At 41.1% G+C, this 18,670-nt stretch overlaps 2 protein-coding genes across 3 annotated transcripts in view; one reads left to right on the forward strand and one right to left on the reverse strand.

Annotated features, from left to right (window-relative positions):
- GPC6 (glypican 6) overlaps positions 1-18,670 on the forward strand; it is a 970,469-nt gene that overhangs the window by 846,540 nt on the left and 105,259 nt on the right. The gene's annotated exons all lie outside the window — the stretch shown is intronic.
- Positions 7,185-7,521, reverse strand: LOC121926790 (U6 snRNA-associated Sm-like protein LSm3). Its single transcript, XM_042460072.1, has one exon. The coding sequence runs from the start codon at positions 7,519-7,521 to the stop codon at positions 7,213-7,215; it is 309 nt and encodes a 102-aa protein (XP_042316006.1). The 3' UTR covers positions 7,185-7,212.

Consider the following 18,670-nt stretch of genomic DNA (forward strand, 5'->3'; position numbering starts at 1 on the left):
AGAGTTTGTTATATTTTGCTGCATGGTTCATAAACATAATTTATTTTGGATCATAATCAAAGAGATAACCGTATTAGTCTGTTTTGACATAAAAAGTCATAAAAGCATCCCATCATACTGTGAGATTAACTGGGAAGGAGAAATTTCTTTCATCTGATAAACTGGACTGGATCCCAAAAAAGCTTATGCTAGAAACTTCTTTTCAGTTAATCTGAACTGTGTTGCTAGATTCTATTATGGCTTTGTTTGGATACCATCCAATCTAGGGCTCGATGGTAAGATTTTTGCCAGTCATATCCTCAACACTCACCTTGTTTTCTGTAACATCTAAAGGTGGTAAGTACAAATTCAAGTCACCACACTGTCCATAGCTATCTAAAAGAGAAGCTTGAATTCCATTTGGGAGAAAAGGATATAAATCAAAAGCTTTTTCTGCATCCTTTCTTGATTATTTGTGCACTCTGTGAGCTATACATTGATTTAACCCTCTCAATGAAGTGCTCTCCCAAATCCATTTGTTCCAGCACTTTGAAAAGAAATGTCATGTTCAAATTATCAAAAGCCTTTTCAGTATCCAAAAACATCAAAGCCACCTGGTTCACATTATGAGATTCTAAGTTTTCGATAACATTCAAAACAATTCTGACATTATCCCTTAAATGTCTCTTAGGTTTAAAAAAAACACCACATCGATCTTCATGAACAAAATCTTGTATTTTCAATCTTTTGGCCAAAATCTTTGTAAAAAGTTTATAATCATTATTCAGCAATGAAACTGATCTATAATTTTTAGTCAAAACCCCACCTTGGCTCTCAGTGCAATATTAACTTCTTTCCAACTTTCTGGTATCTGCCCATTTTAAAGAATGTTATTGCTTGGCCACACATATACTGTCCCATCTGTAAAACATTGAATGGTATGTTCAACTGTGGATGTGAAGCAGAACATAACAAGATATGTGAGATCTTTTTTCTCTTCTTATACCCCCATTACTGCATGCATTTATTTGATACTGGAACACAAAGAAACAGCCAAAGTCTAAAAGGGTGCTTATTCACCATATGTAATTTCAGCCATGATTGCTGATTCAACCCATTTGCTACTCTTGCAGGGCCGTCAATGTATTCTCACTCCTTAGTGCTGAAGTTTCCCAAGGAACCGATTAGTGCTAGTTCTTTTAACGCTCGTTAGAATGCTTTTAGTACTCATTTGGTACTAATGCTGTTAGTACTAATTTCAGAGAGAATGTGTTAGTCCTCTCAAGGACTAGAGTGTTTCTGGTCCTAAATATAGCTGAGTGTGAATATGAAAGGAATGGAATGGTGTGAGGCTGCACAAAAGACAAACTCGAACAAAGATGCGTATGCATAAATAGATTTTTATCACACCATAATTATTATGTATAAATAAGAGAGCTGTTGAAGCATACTAATAAGCAATTAATCCTCATTAAATGATATTCAACATACTGTATATATAATGGTATTTATTTGCCCTTGACCATTTGGAGACTCCCATAGGATGAGCATCTCTTTTGAAAGTGACTATGGCCCATTATAAACAGGCACCCTAGGACGGACTCAGTCCGTGCTAGGGTTAGAAAGAGGCGTCTCTTCCAGACGCCCCTAACCCTAGCACAGACTGAGTCCGTAACAAATGGCGGTGGCCATTCCACATGGCCGCCACCATCTTGACGTAACGGACACTCTGCATCTGCACGTTGCACCCCAGAAGTGACGCCGCGAGTGTGCGACTAGCGCCTTGCGGCGTCTCTTCTGTGCAGTGTACGGGAACCACGCGGTTTGGCTGCTGCAGTTCCCGGACGCTGCAACCGGCGGCGGCGGCAGAACGCTGCTTCTTGGCGGTCTGTAACACGCCTTTGTTTATCCAGCATGTGTGAAACATTTGTCAACATACTTGAATTATCAGCCCCTATTTTGCTCAATTTTGGCAGGAGAGGGGGGAGAGACTATGATGGTATAATACTTTAAGAATATCAAGTATGTATAGGTTTTTGCTTTTCCCCATTGACATCCAGTGCCCTCTTCAGTGTACCCTCAAACACTTGCCATAAAATTTCTGGCCTGCTATTGCTCCAAAAGGAAACAGCAGAGCTTGGAATGTAATTCATCTTGTGCCTCATTGCAAAGCTCCAGAACTATGACTCTTTACCATTCATGTTCTATAGTTTTTATAGTAGTTCATTATGTTGTGGTGGAATGGTAAATTAGACCAAAACAAAGATTTCAGTGACCATATAACACAAAAATCCCTGTTGATGATTTGTTTGAAATATAAAGAAAATATATACGTATAGACAAATCCCAGGTTGAGTGTCCCCTCACAAAGCATTTATGAAAAGAGGAAAACTTGAAGGGAAAGATTGGCTCAAATATAATTATTTGTCCAATACAGGGAAATGGACAAACCACTCTGGAAGAAATAAACAGAGAGCTATTGTGGGTTTCTTGGGAGCAGCATTGGGAGATGTAGCTATGGTAAGGTCACTATATTAGGATAGCTACATCATCAGATAATTTCAACCCTTTTCTCCCCACAAAAGGAAATAAAATGCCACAAATAATCAAAAGCAACATAATGAACTACTTTTTTTAACTATTAAAATATTTTATTTCATATTTACATTCCATATACAAATCACATAACAAAAAAAAAAACTGTGAAAACATAGCTTCACATATTTCTTTCTCCATTCTCTTATTTCCCCATTCCCCTCCCCCTACTGTTTCCCCTGGATATTCCTTCCTTTATTTCTAAGCAGCTTATTTGTACTGTATCATATTCCTCTATTCCTGTTTTTATATAGCCCTCATACCAAACTAATAACTAATTTTCTTGCTTTTACATAACAGTCTATGTATAGAATTCTTTTAAAGACATAACTTTCCATATATTCACTTCATTCTGGTAAAGAAATTATAGCTTTCTAACTTTCTCACTCTTCTTATGTCTTGTTTCTTTTACAATTTACTTCCAGTCATTATTCTGCAGATTGATTAATTATCTATATTTTATGATTGTAAAAAATATCCATAGTATTAAGGATTTTAAAAAAGGAAATAACACACATAATGCTTAATATACTCAAGTACACCCTTGATCTTTCATGTTATCCAAAGATATGTGCTAACTTCTTATCTTTATATAGATTTTGACCATCTGTTCTTTCAGTATTTCAATAAAGGTTTCTGCATTTCTTCATTTGTCTTATCATAACACTCATCATCTCGCAGCAGCTTTGTTAATTTAACCATCGCTATCACTTCTAAAGCTTTACTTAACCATAGTTTTTTGTGGGTTTTTCTACTACTCCATATAATAGGACCTGGAACAATGAATGCAAGTACAGGAAAAGAAATTCTACCTAAAGATTAGGAAGAAATTCCTGACAGTAAGAGATGTTTGACAGTGGAACCACTCCCTCAGAGAGTGGTGGAATCTCCTTCCTTGAAGGTCTCTAAGCAAAGACTGGATGGCCATCTGTCGGGGGTGCTGTGATTGTGAGTTCCTGCATGGCAGGGGGTGGACTGGATGGCCCTTATGGTCTCTTCCAACTCTATGAGTCTATTATTCTATGTAGTCAGGAATGTAATTAATATCCTGAAAAGCATTTAGCCTTTTAAAATGTACTGATAGATGATTTAAAAGTATCTTTTTCCTGCAGAAGATTAGTTTCACAAAATTCAATAAAAGTTGCTATTTAAAAGACAGGTAGGAATGGTGAAGACTTCCAGATGCTGGGAAACTTCAGCTCCCAGCATTCTTGCCCACTGGATATGCTGAAGAGTCCTACTGGGAGTTGCAATCAAATGACATCTGGAAGGCCACTCCATTCCCATCCTCATTAAAACAATGTAAGTTTTCCTTTCCTTTCTTCTCTTTTAAAAAGGTTACTAAGCAAACCTGTTTCATACTTTTAAAAACACTAATACTTTAGAAACCAGGGTCCAATAGCTCCGTAGAAACAGCTCAGTTAAAAATATAGGCGGGATACACACCGCCCAAAAAGGGCAGTCTGCCTGCACCTTGTTTTGCTGGGCAAGGAAGCTGCAGCAGACAAACCTCATGGCTTCCTCTCGCCACAAAAAAACCCTCAAAAAGCAGGTTCTTTTTGCAACGCCATTGTGACATCGCAGTGCACGAATGGCGCACTCGTGATGTCACAATGGCATTGCAACATGCGGACGCTAAGCGTCCAGTTTGTCAAAATGGCAGCCCCCACCTGTACAGGTTGCCGCCGCTTTGACGTCCTCATCATGTGCGAGGGGCGTCTGGAAGCGCCACCTCTCACACCTGACGACAGTGCCCCATTGCGCTCATCTGTAGAGAGCCATAGTTTCTAACATAAAATTTTATGAAGTATGCTTTTTAAAAAACACATAAATTGGGGAATGATTTCCAAGGACCCTGGGTTGGATGCAGATTCAGCCAATTTTAGAGCAGACTATTGAAATCAAAGAGACTTAAATTAGTCAAGGCTAACCAAAGTTCAATTGATTTCAGTGGTTCTACTCTGATTATGTCTGGATCCAACTCCCTCACTCTCAGGCCAATACATCTGATTAACCTTAACAGCAAGCACGAGAATGGAGCTTTTCAGGCCAATCTTAAGGACTTACGTCATATTTTCCAACATTTGACAGATGAAAAGCAGGACAAGCAACACAAGGGTATGGTCAAGATGGCAAACATTATTCATGAAGACAAAAAAGTCAAGCTAGGAGTTTGGTTTTCCCTGACCTGACTGGGAAAGTCAACAGCTTACCCGGCAAGACCTTACCCTCTTATCACATCTCTCGCCTCCTGTATTAACTGAATGGAAACTACTTTTGCACTCAGATTGCAGCAGAAGAAAAGCGAGGACAAAAGGGTATGAAAGTGGAAGAAGGAGAGGAAAACCAGCAACTTTTTAAAAGCACCTTAAAAAGTGGGATGACAGAGGATTGATCAGGACTGTCCCTGCCAAACTGGGATAATTAGAGGGTATACTCTGCGGCTTATAGAACTATCTAGAGTTGCCAGTGAGGAGGGATGATGGCAGTTGTAATCCAACAATGTCTGAAGGGCCAGCTTTCCCATAAAAGAACGGAAAAAAACATAGCTGTGTCATGATGAGAACAATGTTTTTATGTGAAACAGGCCCTGCACCACCCTGCATGCACTTGGACCACAAACTGGGACTGCGCAAGCAGATCTCCCAGGGTGAGGTATACCAGTTCTCTCTGTTTTTCTTACTTGTGCTGACATACTCTGCTTCTCTCTCTTTAAGTTGCATCACACAGGCTACAGACAGAACCCACGGCTAAATGTCAGGAGTTTATCACACAGCCATTTTGGCCTTATCTGGGCACAGGGCAGGATGGGGACTGGAAGGGGGAAAACGGGTGTTATCCCAAGTGTACTTTGTTGGAGGGTGACTACAAGCTGTCCCCCTGCCATGCTTAGCCGGCAGAATTTGTGGGATGGAAAGCTTCCATACTATCAAAATCAGCAGGAGGAGTACAGCTGGGGGACAGCTTGCGGTCACCTTGTGACAAAGTACGCATTTTTTCTATGTGATAACACCCATTTTCTCCCGTTCAGTCCCGATTTCAACCCATGCCCAGATCGGGGGGAAATGACTATGTGATACACTCCTGTGATTTCTAAAGCCTAATCACAGGAGTTTATCAGACAAAGGGAATTGGAAGTATAATCCACACAGAAGTATGTGTGTGTGTTTGTGTGTGTGTGTGTATAAAACCTATCTACATATATACACTGCAAAAGTATGTATGTCATGTTTGTGTTTGTGTATCTGTATAAGTGTGTGTGTGTGTGTGTGTATATACATATATATCAAAGTGTATATATACACACACACACACAGAAGTATGTGTGTTTGTGTATATATAAGGAGTGTATATATACACGCACACACACACACACACACACATATATATATATGTGATGCCAATGCTGCTAGAAAGGCTTACAGCTGGATGGAGGAGGAGGAGGAAAGAAACGGCCCTTGGCTTTACCAAGAGAGGGATGCCTCTGCGATTGGCACTTTCATGTGTGTGTGTGCATGTGGACACACACACACACACAAACATACTTCTGCTGTGTGTATATATACTCTTCTTATATATATATATATATATATATATATATATATATACACACACACACACATGTACACAAACATACATACTTCTGTGTGTGTGTGTGTGTGTGTATACACACTTCCAGTTTCCTGCCCATACATGCTTGGTTTGCTTGTGAATACACACACACACACACACACATACTTACACAGATACACACACACACACACACACGCAAACCAAAGCAAACCAAGCATGTATGGGCAGGAAACAGGAAGCTGTCCTCTCTTCACCCTGGAAGTGCAAAAGGCCATGATCCGACTGAAGCCTCACTGAGCATGCACCAGAGTGCAAATACGCAATTAAGAACCCACCAATTTGGTGGCTTACTTTGCACTGGATCTGGTTGAGGAGACCATTAAAGCGAATTCAAGGTTTGATGTGTTATCACATTATTGCGTGAAAATACGTATTTACTTCGCTATCTTCTCTTTTGAAATTAAGAGCTTCCCACCCCGTTTGATAAACTCCACAGCCACTCATGCCCCTTGTTCAGCTGATGGCAGCAACACATTGGTCAACTGGCAGTCTTCTAATTCCTCCCCAGCAAGCCAACTGGGCCTAAACAGGCTATAGAATACTAGCAAGCTAAAAGAGGCTTCCAATGTGGTATAGCTGCAGGTCTTGCAATATTGTACCGTTCAACTGTCCCAATTTGGCAAAGACAGTCCTGATGAATCCTCTGCCATCTCACTTTTTCAGCTGTTTTAAAATGTCCCAGTTTCCTTCCCCTTCTCATACTTTCTCTCTTTGTAACTTATTAAAAATATTTTTATACAAAATAAGCAAATGAGATTTATTTTTTAAAAAAATAGGAGAACAGTGATTAACTAAAAAGCTGAATGCACCAATCGGATACAGAAGGCAATGTTATTTATATTATTCCAGGAAACACTTTTTATAACACTTACTTCCCAAATTAACTCATAAATTCACAACACACAGTCAAGGTTGTAAAGACCTGTGTAAAATTATGTGCGGTCTTAATACTTAGAGGAGCAGTAACCAGTATGTTGAGGTTCAAATAATCCATTTTTCATAGTTTCAGCTAACCCTCAGTGGAGAAGCGACAAGTACAACTCCGTCTCCTCTGACAAACAGCATTCGGATATTCCTCTTGGTGGATTTGTAGATCTCCTCATATGTTTCTTCATCGATCTCTATTGTTGTCACAGTCTCTTCAACATCACCCAAAATCATATTTAAATGCTGGTCATAAGCATGTAATCTGCCTCGAAGTTCTCGGTCATTTCTCATTTTTACATAACTTTGTTCATCAAGACTAAGTCTGATGTGATCCAAAGGTTCTCCTACAGTATTAGTAGTTTGTTGCTGGTCTACTTCGCCTGCCATTATTTTTCAAAGGCCTCTTTCTTTGTAACTGATTTACTTCAAATTCTGCAAAATGAATTCAGAAGGGGAAAGTAGTTTGCTCTCAGTTAATTCAGTAGAGGGAGAGGAGAAGAGAAGGCAAAGTCTTCGCCTTCCTAGTAGGCTCTGGTAAAATCCAACTGCTGCAGCTTGTCTTAATTTGTTTTGTCATCTTGACCATACTCTGATGTTGCTTGGCTATATGTGTCCCAGTTTTCAACTATGAAATGTTGAAGGGTGTGCAATATGGTGCAGCTACTGGTTTCCCCCTACACACACACACACACACACTCAATTTTAACTTCCTTCACATTTCCACTTCAAAAGTGACTATATGTATGAGTCCTAACCATGCCCATGACACTGTAACAGTGTCATGGGCTTGGTTAAATTGTCCAGCATATTTAGGTTTTGTAAAATACACTTCCTTTGTCATTTCCCCCCTGCATCCAGGAATATCTCATATATCACCCCATGGAGCTCAATTAGACTATTTTGGAACCAAGCCATTGTCTTTAAAATTGCCAGGAGTGCTTTTGGGAAACATCTGGCAAGTCTCTTACAGAATCACCTTTAGAAAATTACTCTGCAACTAATTCTGAAAGGAAGGGGAAGACTGAATGGCAATGTCAAGTGTGGTTTTTGCAAAATGAGGAGCTAATGAGATATAAACGTGCAAGCAGTGGTCTAAGGATATTTTCACCTGGCTCTTATCTGACACTAGGTCTCATTTTCACAATTTGTTCAGGGGCTACGATGCATAAATTCTGAGGCTCTTCCTCCATATAGATTTCTGTTAGAACTGTGATGAAGTGCAAGTCTGATCTACTATGATGCTGCATGTTCTGCTTTGCCCTGGCCAAATATCCAACCATCATGGTCTTTTCTACAGAGCCAAACTGGGCCTTGTCATGGCCATAAGAATAGTTTTTGTGGAAGGCATGTCCTTTTAGTTTGCAGATATTACTAATTCCCTACAGGGTTGGCAGTTTACAAGAAAGTGGAATACTGTAGAAGTGTCCTGTGATGAGAAACCTTCCAGATATCAGAAGGATATGTACCAGGAGCTGTTGTCCTATGTGAGAGTTCCACTCCTTTGCCCCTCACCACTATTGTGTGGCTTACATAGGCAATGGCACACATCCAGGTTACTCAAGATAGAGGAAATTCTCTAGGGAAAGTCATGTAAATGAGATATATTGAGCCTAGAAAGTGAATTGATGACATGTAGCAGGGGAACAGATTGTCTCCCAGGACAAGTCCAGGAATCATTCTATCAGGCCTTCCCCAACCTGCTGAGGATCCTTGTCCTACTTTTTCCTTGCACACACAAGTACAAAGAGAAGGTCTTGGCCAGTCCAACTCTTTGTGCATCCCAGTTGGACATCTTGAATAAGCATATTTGTTCTGCCAGCATTTCCTTTATAAAAGCTTCCCTTACCCTAATGGTCAGCTATAGCTTGCCCTTGTGCTGCTTCGATATAAAACAAAACATTGGTTCACCTAGTCAGTGTGGCCTGTGCTTATTAGCAGCAATTTTTCATGGATTAAGACAGGAGTCCTATATAAAGATGCCAGGGATTGAACCAAGCACCTTTTACATATAGATCACATGCCCTGCCACTTGCCTGTGTTCCTTCAAAGCCTTCTGTTGGCTCCTGAACCCTGTGTTAGTGCTCAGAGATGCCCACAACAGCTGCATTTGGCCACTTGGTTTCCTTTTGTGGAGCTCAGATTTTTATCTGTCCAAAACAATTTCAGCAGTTTGGATTGCTCAGTGGAAGTTTGGACTAAAATCTCAAATGGATTCACCATCTCACTGGCATCAGAGCCACATCCCCCTTGGTTCCTTTTTTAAAAAGGAGTAGGGATAGTGTGGCCACATGCAGCCCCTGTACCCATTTTTTTCACCACTGAGGACTACTCAACCTCTCCCCATTGGAAAAACAGGGGAACAAATTACCCCTGAGGTATTGGCTTCCAGGTCACTTCTTATTTCAAACCAAGGTCCTTCTAGGGTTTTAATATGCCCAGAGGGGCATGCAAATCTGTGAAATTGCCTCCATGCCCCCTGGGGTTCTTTGGTGGCATGTGGAACCAAACTTTGTTCATATTTATTTATTTATTTGAATTATATTCCACCGTTCTCCCTATGCAGGGTCCAGGATTTCAGGATGAGTGAGAGTCCCAGTAGGGAACTGTGGTCCTCAAGATCCCCATGAGTGGGTCAATGCAGTCCCTTAGCCTTTGACGTTTGTCCAGCCGGACTATAAAACCTATTTCTGTATTACCTGCAGTAAGTGGCAGCCTCTGCATGGTTTCAACCAGGAGAATTATCTCCCAGATCTGCCAGGAAAAGCAGGCATTGAATTTGGGGCTTCTTGCATGCAAAGCAAGCATTCTGTCACTAACCTGTGTTTGAAGCACACATTAAAGGAGCTGCTTTCAATAAGAAACAGCAGCACTGTGCTAAGTTCTTTGCATGTACAACTGCAAGTTCTTTCCATGTATAACTACAACAAAGGGAGAATCAGTTCAGTAAAAAGGCTTGAGAAGCAATGATGAAATTCAAGAAAAATGAAAGCTCGGCTTGCCAGATATAGAGTCATGACAAAGGATTTGTGGAGATAAATATGTATTCTTTGAAGAAATATTGGCTTCACAAGTATGTGGCCAGTGTTTACAAAATACTTGAAGGATGGAAACATTTTTAAAAAGAGGTCCAGATGTACATTGTCATTATAAATGAGGATATCTGGTCAAAAAAGAGGCCAAAGGGAGTAAAGAAATATTGAAGTAAAGAACAGAGAGGATGAAAAGCTGAACACTGAGGTACGTTTGATACTGAAGTGGAATGATGACAGTCTAGGCACCTGAGTCATTTTAAAATTGGACTGGAAGGATCTCTAGAGAATATATATAGCAGGTAATAATTCTATACTGCCAAGGAAATGAACTAGCTGAGTGAAAGGATTCTCCCCCCCCCCCCAATTCTGATATCTGTGATCAGAAGAAGATGAAATGAACAGTAAATTTAGAGGGGGGGGGGTTCCCAAGGAAAGCAGAGATTAAAGTTGAAATTTCACACGCTGATTTGCCTTTTGAGCATATCTCATCAAACAGAGGGCCAGACTCAATCTGTTAGTATGAATTATGCTAACTCCAGGCTTTAGATGACATGCGGGAAATATTCATATAAATAAGGAGCAATACATTTTTTAAAGAGGGGGCGGTTATAACAAGGGCCAGACACTCGCAGACTCATCAGGATAATTATTTACAAAATGTATGACTGTCTGTAGTTTTTGATGAGGGCTTTTCATGCGGTCAGACAGATTCTGAGTGCATTTTCTAAATGAGACAATGCCTCATTTAGTGAAAGCAAAAGTTCAATGATCATTACGTTTGTACAAAACTAGTCAACAGAACAATACACATAGCTTTCTGTTACAGAGGGAGAAAGAGGCCAAGGGATTGCTGAACCAAACAAGGATAGTAACAGTTCACTTACTGCCAGATTCATATACTGTATTCTACAGAGTAGGGAAAGTTTATGTTCTTGCTCAGTTTTTAGTTTGTTCTGGTTTCTCTCTCTGATCAATCTGTTCCTTTAGAATTTCAGTTTTCCTAATTTTGGATGTAATGTGACTGCTTTTTGTTGTTTAGATTCAGTCTCCTATATTTTCATGGCTACTAGCCATAACAAATAGCCATGATAACTACCAGTCGTGATGACTGTTGTCTTCATTTCTTGATCGATGCTGCAAAAGCATGAATATTATGAGCATCAAGTGACACACAGACCAAGGCATGGCCAATACCCAAGTGAGAGCCATTAATGGTTCACAGTTCTTCTTTAAATCTCATTGTCAAAGAGAGTTCATTTCCCTGCAGTTCTCACGAGGACACATTTGATAGATGCCTGGTAACCAACCAGTACATTCTCTGGCTATTTCCCAGATGACATTAGGCACTTCTTATGAAACTGTCAACTCTTTCTTTCACATAGGGATTTTCACCAAGACATCTGATGTGGTAATAAAAGTGAAGGAGAGAGGGAGATGTGACTTTTTCATCAAAAATACTCAATGTAGGGAGGTGTGCAGTTTAGTGTAAGCAGTGATGGGGAACAGACTCCCACCAAGATGCAGGATGCTCATTTGTAACTCCCCTATTGCACTATCTATCAGTCAGTGTAATAGTTCCCCTTTCAATGAGGGGGGTGGGGCTAAATATGCATATAATCCTTTAAAGAGCGTATCTATATCTGACATCAGAAGCAGCATGTTCAGACTGAGCTGACTGGAATAGGGATTCAGCAATATCAAGAAGGCCACCAGTTCCCTCACCCTCACTCACACCATGCCCCTGGCCTAATTTTTAGCTCCATCTCTACTTGAAAACTATAAACTGGTGGTGGTTTTACATGATGTAGTAATTTGAAAGTTGGACTGGGACTCCAGATCAAGGTTTGAATTCCTGTTCAGCTGTTGAAATCCCTGGGTCACCTTGGATAAGTCACACTCTCACAGCCTTAGAGGAAGGTAATGCACACTTTCTTTGAATAAAGCTTGCCAACTCTATGGCAAGACTCTATGACAGGATTGTAGTAAATCTGAGTTGACTTTAAGGAACAACAAGAAAAAGTATAGAAAGAAAAACTGAGCAGGACTTTGCAGTGGTGTTGGCTTTGTTGTTGTAACTACAGTGTTTAATCAATCACATTATTCAATCCAAAGCCTTTTTACAGTGTGCCCGCATTTTACGCAGGTGTGCCATATGAGGCTTTCAGCATACGCTGAAAGCAGTGCCGGAAGAGTCTGTTGTGCGCCTTGGAAGAACTAATGGTGTGTGTGCTCATGGTGTATGCGAGCTGCTGCACTGCCACGCGCCACAGGCGCGGGACCCATTACTTCCTATGGGGCTTCACAGCATACACTGATTCCCCCTTGTGTGGAGGGATCCGGAACGGATCCCTGTGTAAGGGGAGGGTGCACTGTATTTAACTAAATTACCACCCATTTGTTCTAACACACATTTATTCTATCAACACATTTTAGTCATTATTTTTTTTAACTGTAAGTATATACAACAAGCAAACATAGTCCTAAGAGGTACTCCTCCTCCACTCTCACATAAAAGGAATAACTTTTCTAAGATGACACATGCTGTTATATATACATGTACTATCTGAAATCAATATAGGTGTGAGGACTTCCTTCTGTTTTTCTGTTCTTGAAGTTCTAGGCAAATTTACATAGGTGTATCACACATTTTTATGCCTAGCAGCTCAGAAGTAAGTCCCACTGAGTTCAATAGCATTGTTTCCCAGGTAAATGTATGCAGAAAGCTCTTAGTATTTGTTGGATTGGATACCCATGTGGATCTCAAAATCCATAGATGCTCAAGTCCCATTATATACAGTGGTGTGGTAACATGGTGTCCTTTATACAAAATGGCAAAAAGTAAGGTTTTGATTTTTTTTCCAAAAAAATTCAAGCTGTAGGTGGCTGAATCCATGGATACAGAAAGCCAACTGTATAGAATTTCAGCCCTAGTAGGTTATATAATTTAGTCAGTGTAAAAACTATGTGTAGCTTTTCTGAATGGAAAACATGCTTCGAGGGAACCAAAAATGCATTTTAGTCCCTAAAGCACAATTTTTGGTCAGGAGATATGCAAATATGAACACAGAAATATTGTTTTTGGGGAGCAGAAAACACAGATTCTAACAAAATCACTTTTTCTACACAGGAAAACCAGATACCTTTTTGTGAAAATGAATTTTCCCCTGTGCAGTCTTGAAGTACAGATCATGCTGAAAGATACTCACAATCCCTTGTACAGTGCTCTCGCGTCATACACAGGTGCGCTTCATGTGGCTTTCACCATACGCTAAGAGCTGCACAGGGAGAAGGGCAGTGTGTCCCATAGGGATGAATGGGGCGCGCACCTGTGGCGTGTGTGTGCTGCCACACTGCCGCACGCACAATCCCCATTCATTTAAATGGGGCCCAAGCATAGCGGGGGAGTCCAGAACCGATACCCCACGTAAAGTAAGGGCGCACTGTATTCTTGTATTTGTTGCTGTTGTGCATTCAAGTCCTTTCTGACTTATGGCAAACCTATCACGAGGTTTTCTTGGCAGGTGTCTTCACAGGAGGTTTGCCATTGCCATCCTTGGAGGCTGAGAGGGTATGACTTGCCCAAGGTCACCCAGTGGGTTTCATGTCTTCTTGGATAGCACAGCGAAATTTGCTGAAATTATTCACGTGTGCATGCAGGAATGAAAAAGTGAAGAGCTGTGTTTGTATTTCTGCATCTTTGTGTGATTCATAAATGCATTAATTGATGGCCTTTTCTGTCATGTCAAAGTGCTTGACCCTCCAGTGTCTTTCCTCTTCACCAAGATTGTGAGAGTGGAAGGAAATTATGTAGGTAAAGCAGTGATAGAATAAGTTGTACATGACTTTTGTTTGGCTTTCTTTAAAAAAAAAATTCTACAGGCAGAGTGTCATTTTGTCAAACATGTAAAGTAGCATATGCTACCAGTGTCCAAGCTACTGCAGGGAACCCACCCTGTTCCTCCCCAGAAACTCATTTCCTTGCTATCACCTACTACAAGACAGTGAAAGCCTGCCAATATTTTTTGTTCTTTATGTCCTGTGCAATAGGAGAATGAATTCTGGAACTGCTCTATGCAGAAGGCAAGAGACAAGCACAATAGGACTGATTGAAAATCTTTCTTCACTGTAGTCGGAAAAAGGAAGCAAATAACTTCTTTTGTATTATTCAGCTCTCCTTTTTTTTTGGTGGCCTCCTCCCTGCGACCCAAGCTGCTCAGCTGATAGTGTTCTTGACAGTTCACCAGAGAATGGAGCGTGCATACAAAAGTTAAGCCCATTTTCACATTCTGCTAACAGCTCCCGAGGAGAGAAAAAATGGAATCAATTTTGGATGGGGGGGGGGAAACCACATTAAGTGGATATTGTGCCAACACCTATCATGCATCTTAGAAACCCTAAGACTGGCAGAGGAAATGGCATATAATAGTTTGATTGACACCATTGCCTGATGTTCCCACTCGTTGCGTTACTTTCAAAATGTAACCCTTGTTACACTCTTGTTATTAAAACAAATGCATTACTTCACTTCCGACCTCTGGAGCTCATCAGTCTATCAGTCCTTGCTTTGAGATGGGGCAGATTATAGCCATTTCTCAAAACTGTAATCCAGCACTCCCTGTGCATATGAATAAGAGTACTTCAGTATCTATGTATAGCTTCCATTCATTTAAACAAGTGAGATCTGCAAAAATTGGAATTGCAACCACTGGTGGTGCAGTGGTTAAATGCCTATACTGCAGCCACTCACTCACAAACTATAAGGTTGCGAGTTCAATACCAGCAAAAGGGCTCAAGCTCGACACAGGCTTGCATCCTTCTGAGGTTACTAAAATGAGTACCCAGCTTGCTGGGGGCAATTAGCTTACACTTTGTAAACCACTTAGGGAGTGCATAAGTGCACTAATAAGCAGTATAGGAATGTACTTGCTATTGCTATAAAAAGAACTCATTGTGGTGCTCTCCACTTTATGGTTCCATGGCCTCTTGCAAGCCACTTCACTCAATTCTAGTTCTCCCTCCCATCCTTTCCCTTCCCCTCCTCTTCTGTGTGGACTCCAAGTCAACCAGCATTTGAGTACCACTGAAGATACTCACTTCTTGTTTAAAGTTTCTTCCTTCCTGCATTTTCTTATTTTTTGTACTTCACTAATTATGAGATCCCCCCACCACTTTCAACTGTTTCTTTTATATAGTAGATGCTCTTTTAGCTACTTTTAAATCAACATTTTGAGAACTCAATTTTGTATTTGTTATCTGCTGCTTGGTTGCCCCTTGGGATGATCACTCATAAGAGAAAAACAAGGCAGTATACCCCTGTTGTATCTTCACCAGCTCTTGGTGACTTTCAGTACCATCATGAGGAGCTGTCTAAATTGGGAGTTAAAGGCACTGATTTAGCCAGCATGGTGTAGTGGTTTGGGTGTTGGACTCTGAAAACAGGGTTCAGATCCTTGCTTGGCCATAGAAACCCACTGGGTGACCTGGAGCAACCTGGACTCTCTCAGCTTCAGAGGAAGGAAATGGCAAACCTGCTCTGAAATCTTGCCAAGAAAACACCATGATAGGGTCATCTTAGGGTCCCGATATGTGGAAACAACTGGAAGACAAACAACAAACAACAATAACACAACATTTTACAGTGGTTCCTCTTCTGTTTAGACAACTGATTTGAGACACTGATGTTGGAAAACTACTCTCAAGGCCTATTTTCTCCCCCTCAGTGTTAGGCATATACATTACGGTAACATTTGTCTGATGTTCCATAGGAATGGAGTACACATTCATTTAAAGATTTTGTAACCATTGTGAGATATGTGGTGAATATTTATTTTTCCAACCTTGGAGTATATATCTTTTAATAATAATAAATGTATGCAGATCCAACAACAGTGACTATCCATTAAATTCCACATCATGGGGATATAATCTAAAATAACATATTAACTTAAAAATGACTAACTTAAATACTGACTAAGAATTGGATAAATAAAAATATGATGATAGCTATTATAAAAAGGACAATACAACAATACATGTCTAATAGTCTCCAGTGAACTAGTTCCATATGGGCATATACGTACTTCATAGGGAATTTTTTTTGTATCTCCCTTCCAATAAGGCTGAAATAGGACATTACATTTTGTTAGGGTAAATGCTATCCCATATTTTGGAAGAGTTAGAAGACTCAGATAATTGGTTAACGAAAATGCATTACCATTGTCTCTAAAATCAGGTCATACAGAGGCTGCTTTAACATGTTGTTGCAACTCATTATCTATTATTCGTTGATGTATTTCCTGTTTTGCTTTATTATAGGAACTGAGGGATAAAATGTTGGGACATGCACTGAAATAAGTCCCATTGCATTCAGTGGACCTTTCTGCCAAGCAGATGGCTATGAAATTGCAGCTTTAATACCTTTACCTATATTTACACCAGTTATTAATACTGAAGCCACATTTATTCAAACAAAACATAGGCAGGTTTGGGGAAAACGCACTGGAAAGGCAACTAAAGGAAGAGCCAAGCGTAGAGTGTGATATGTCTCGTTTTTATAAAAGAACTCTCTTCTGTTTGACTGGCCAGTCCAAGGCGGGATACAGACCGTACAAAAAGGGCAGTCTCCCGCTGCCCTGATTTGCTCCTTGAGGGAGCCGCAGAGGAAAACCGCGCAACTCCGCCGCGGAACAAGAAAAACCCGCAAAAAGTGGGTTCTTCTTGTGGAAACTTTGTGATGCCGCAAGGTGCCAACGGCGCATTTGCAGCATCACAAAGGTGCCGGGGCGTGTGGACGCTACTCATCTGTCGCGTCAGAATGGTGGTGCCCTGTGTACATGCCAGTCACATGCTAGAGGTGAGGCCGATATGGACGCTATGTCCTCGGCCAACCCCTAGCGCATGATGGGGGTGGCGCAAAGGCCCATTTAAATCAGGCCCAAGTTAGATTTGAAGTCTAATTGTAAGATGAGAGAGCAAGGATCTTAAAGTTGGCCATTAGGAGGTAGTTTGGGGACAGCAAACTGAGTACAGAGCTCACCTGGGGCACTGTCACACCATGGAGATATAACACTATGATGCTTCTTTAATTCTCATGGCAACATCATATGGAATCCTGAGATTTGCTCTGTGTGTATACACATGCACCTTCAAGTCACCGGTCAACCTATTGGTTTTCTTAGGCAAGGAATACTCAGAGGTGCTTTTGGCAGTTCCTTCCTCTGAATTGGGGAGGGGTATTTAAAATTCTCAACCAGAGTGCCCCTCTAGTATGGAGCAGAGCAGACAGGCAGAGAGAACCAGGCTGGTACCACTTTATACAAAAGCAGGTGGAAGTCCACACAGCCATCTATAAAGGCTGTCCAAACCCCCATGGGCTGTCCATACCATGTGGAGTCCAGCCACATTACTCAGTTTGCCTGCCCCCCATGCATGCACACCATTGAAAGAACACACAGACTGTAACCACAAATTACCTCCCTCTTCCTGCCCAGCTGCCATCACATTGGACACTCCATGTGACTGACCACATCTCCACATGCCCATTCAGTGCATCAGTACACCCAGTGACATTGGCAAAGCATGCTCATGGAGGTCCCCCATACATGCCACCTTTTCCTCATGCCCCTCCGTTGGACTGTCTCGTTTGTGTATATTGTAATTATATCCATTGCGTGATTGGTGGCCTGCTGTGTTTTGTTGTACTTTTGAATTTTGTCCTGCTTACCTCTACTGAGGGCAGTACATCAGGGGGAAATGCAAAGGAATAGTCCAGAGTCCAGTGCAAGGGTCACACAATACCAGTCAGTCAATCACAGCAAAGGGCAGAGGCAAGAGTGTGGTCACAAGGCAAGTCCAGAGGTCAGATAACTTGAATCCAAGAGCAAGGAATACAGGAACAGTAAGGCTACAAGACTGATTGTTGGCTACAAAGAACCTCTACAGCTGGAGGTCATATATTCCGCCCCGCACACTCAGATCATCTGGACAGTTGCGTTTAAGCGTGCCAGAGGCAAGGTTAATATCTACATCAAAGAAGGCCTTTACCATCTTGGCCCCTAACCTCTGGAACTCGCTACCAGTCGAGCTCCGTGCTGTCGCCTCCTTAGCCCAATTCAGGAAAGGATTGAAGACCCTACTATTTGAGCAGGCATTCTCCTAACACCTACCCTGACTATGCTTTGATCCTCCCCCTGCCAGTGTGGCCGCTGGCAGAATTGTGTTTTTAATCTGTATTAATTATGTATTATGTATTGTATTGATGTTGTACACCGCCCTGGTATTTGATAGGGCGGTATATAAATAAACATTTTATTATTATTATTATTATAAAAGGCCTCTACTTTTCTCACTGAAACCTATTAGCTTCCTCTTGGCTTTCAGCCTGGAAGACCTCCTCAAGGACTCCTTGACCTGCCTTTACTCTACAGGTCTTAGCACCTGCAGCCTAGAGTCCATAGAGCTTGTTTCTCCCTCAGCAGCTTCCTGAGCCTCATCTGAGACTGCTG

The sequence above is a fragment of the Sceloporus undulatus genome, chromosome 3 (genome assembly GCF_019175285.1).
Source record: "Sceloporus undulatus isolate JIND9_A2432 ecotype Alabama chromosome 3, SceUnd_v1.1, whole genome shotgun sequence".
In the NCBI taxonomy this organism is placed as follows: Eukaryota; Metazoa; Chordata; class Lepidosauria; order Squamata; family Phrynosomatidae; genus Sceloporus; species Sceloporus undulatus.

Coding starts and splice junctions, on each gene's coding strand:
- LOC121926790 (XM_042460072.1), bottom strand. CDS start 7,521: ATGGCAGGCGAAGTAGACCAGCAACAAACTACTAATACTGTAGGAGAA.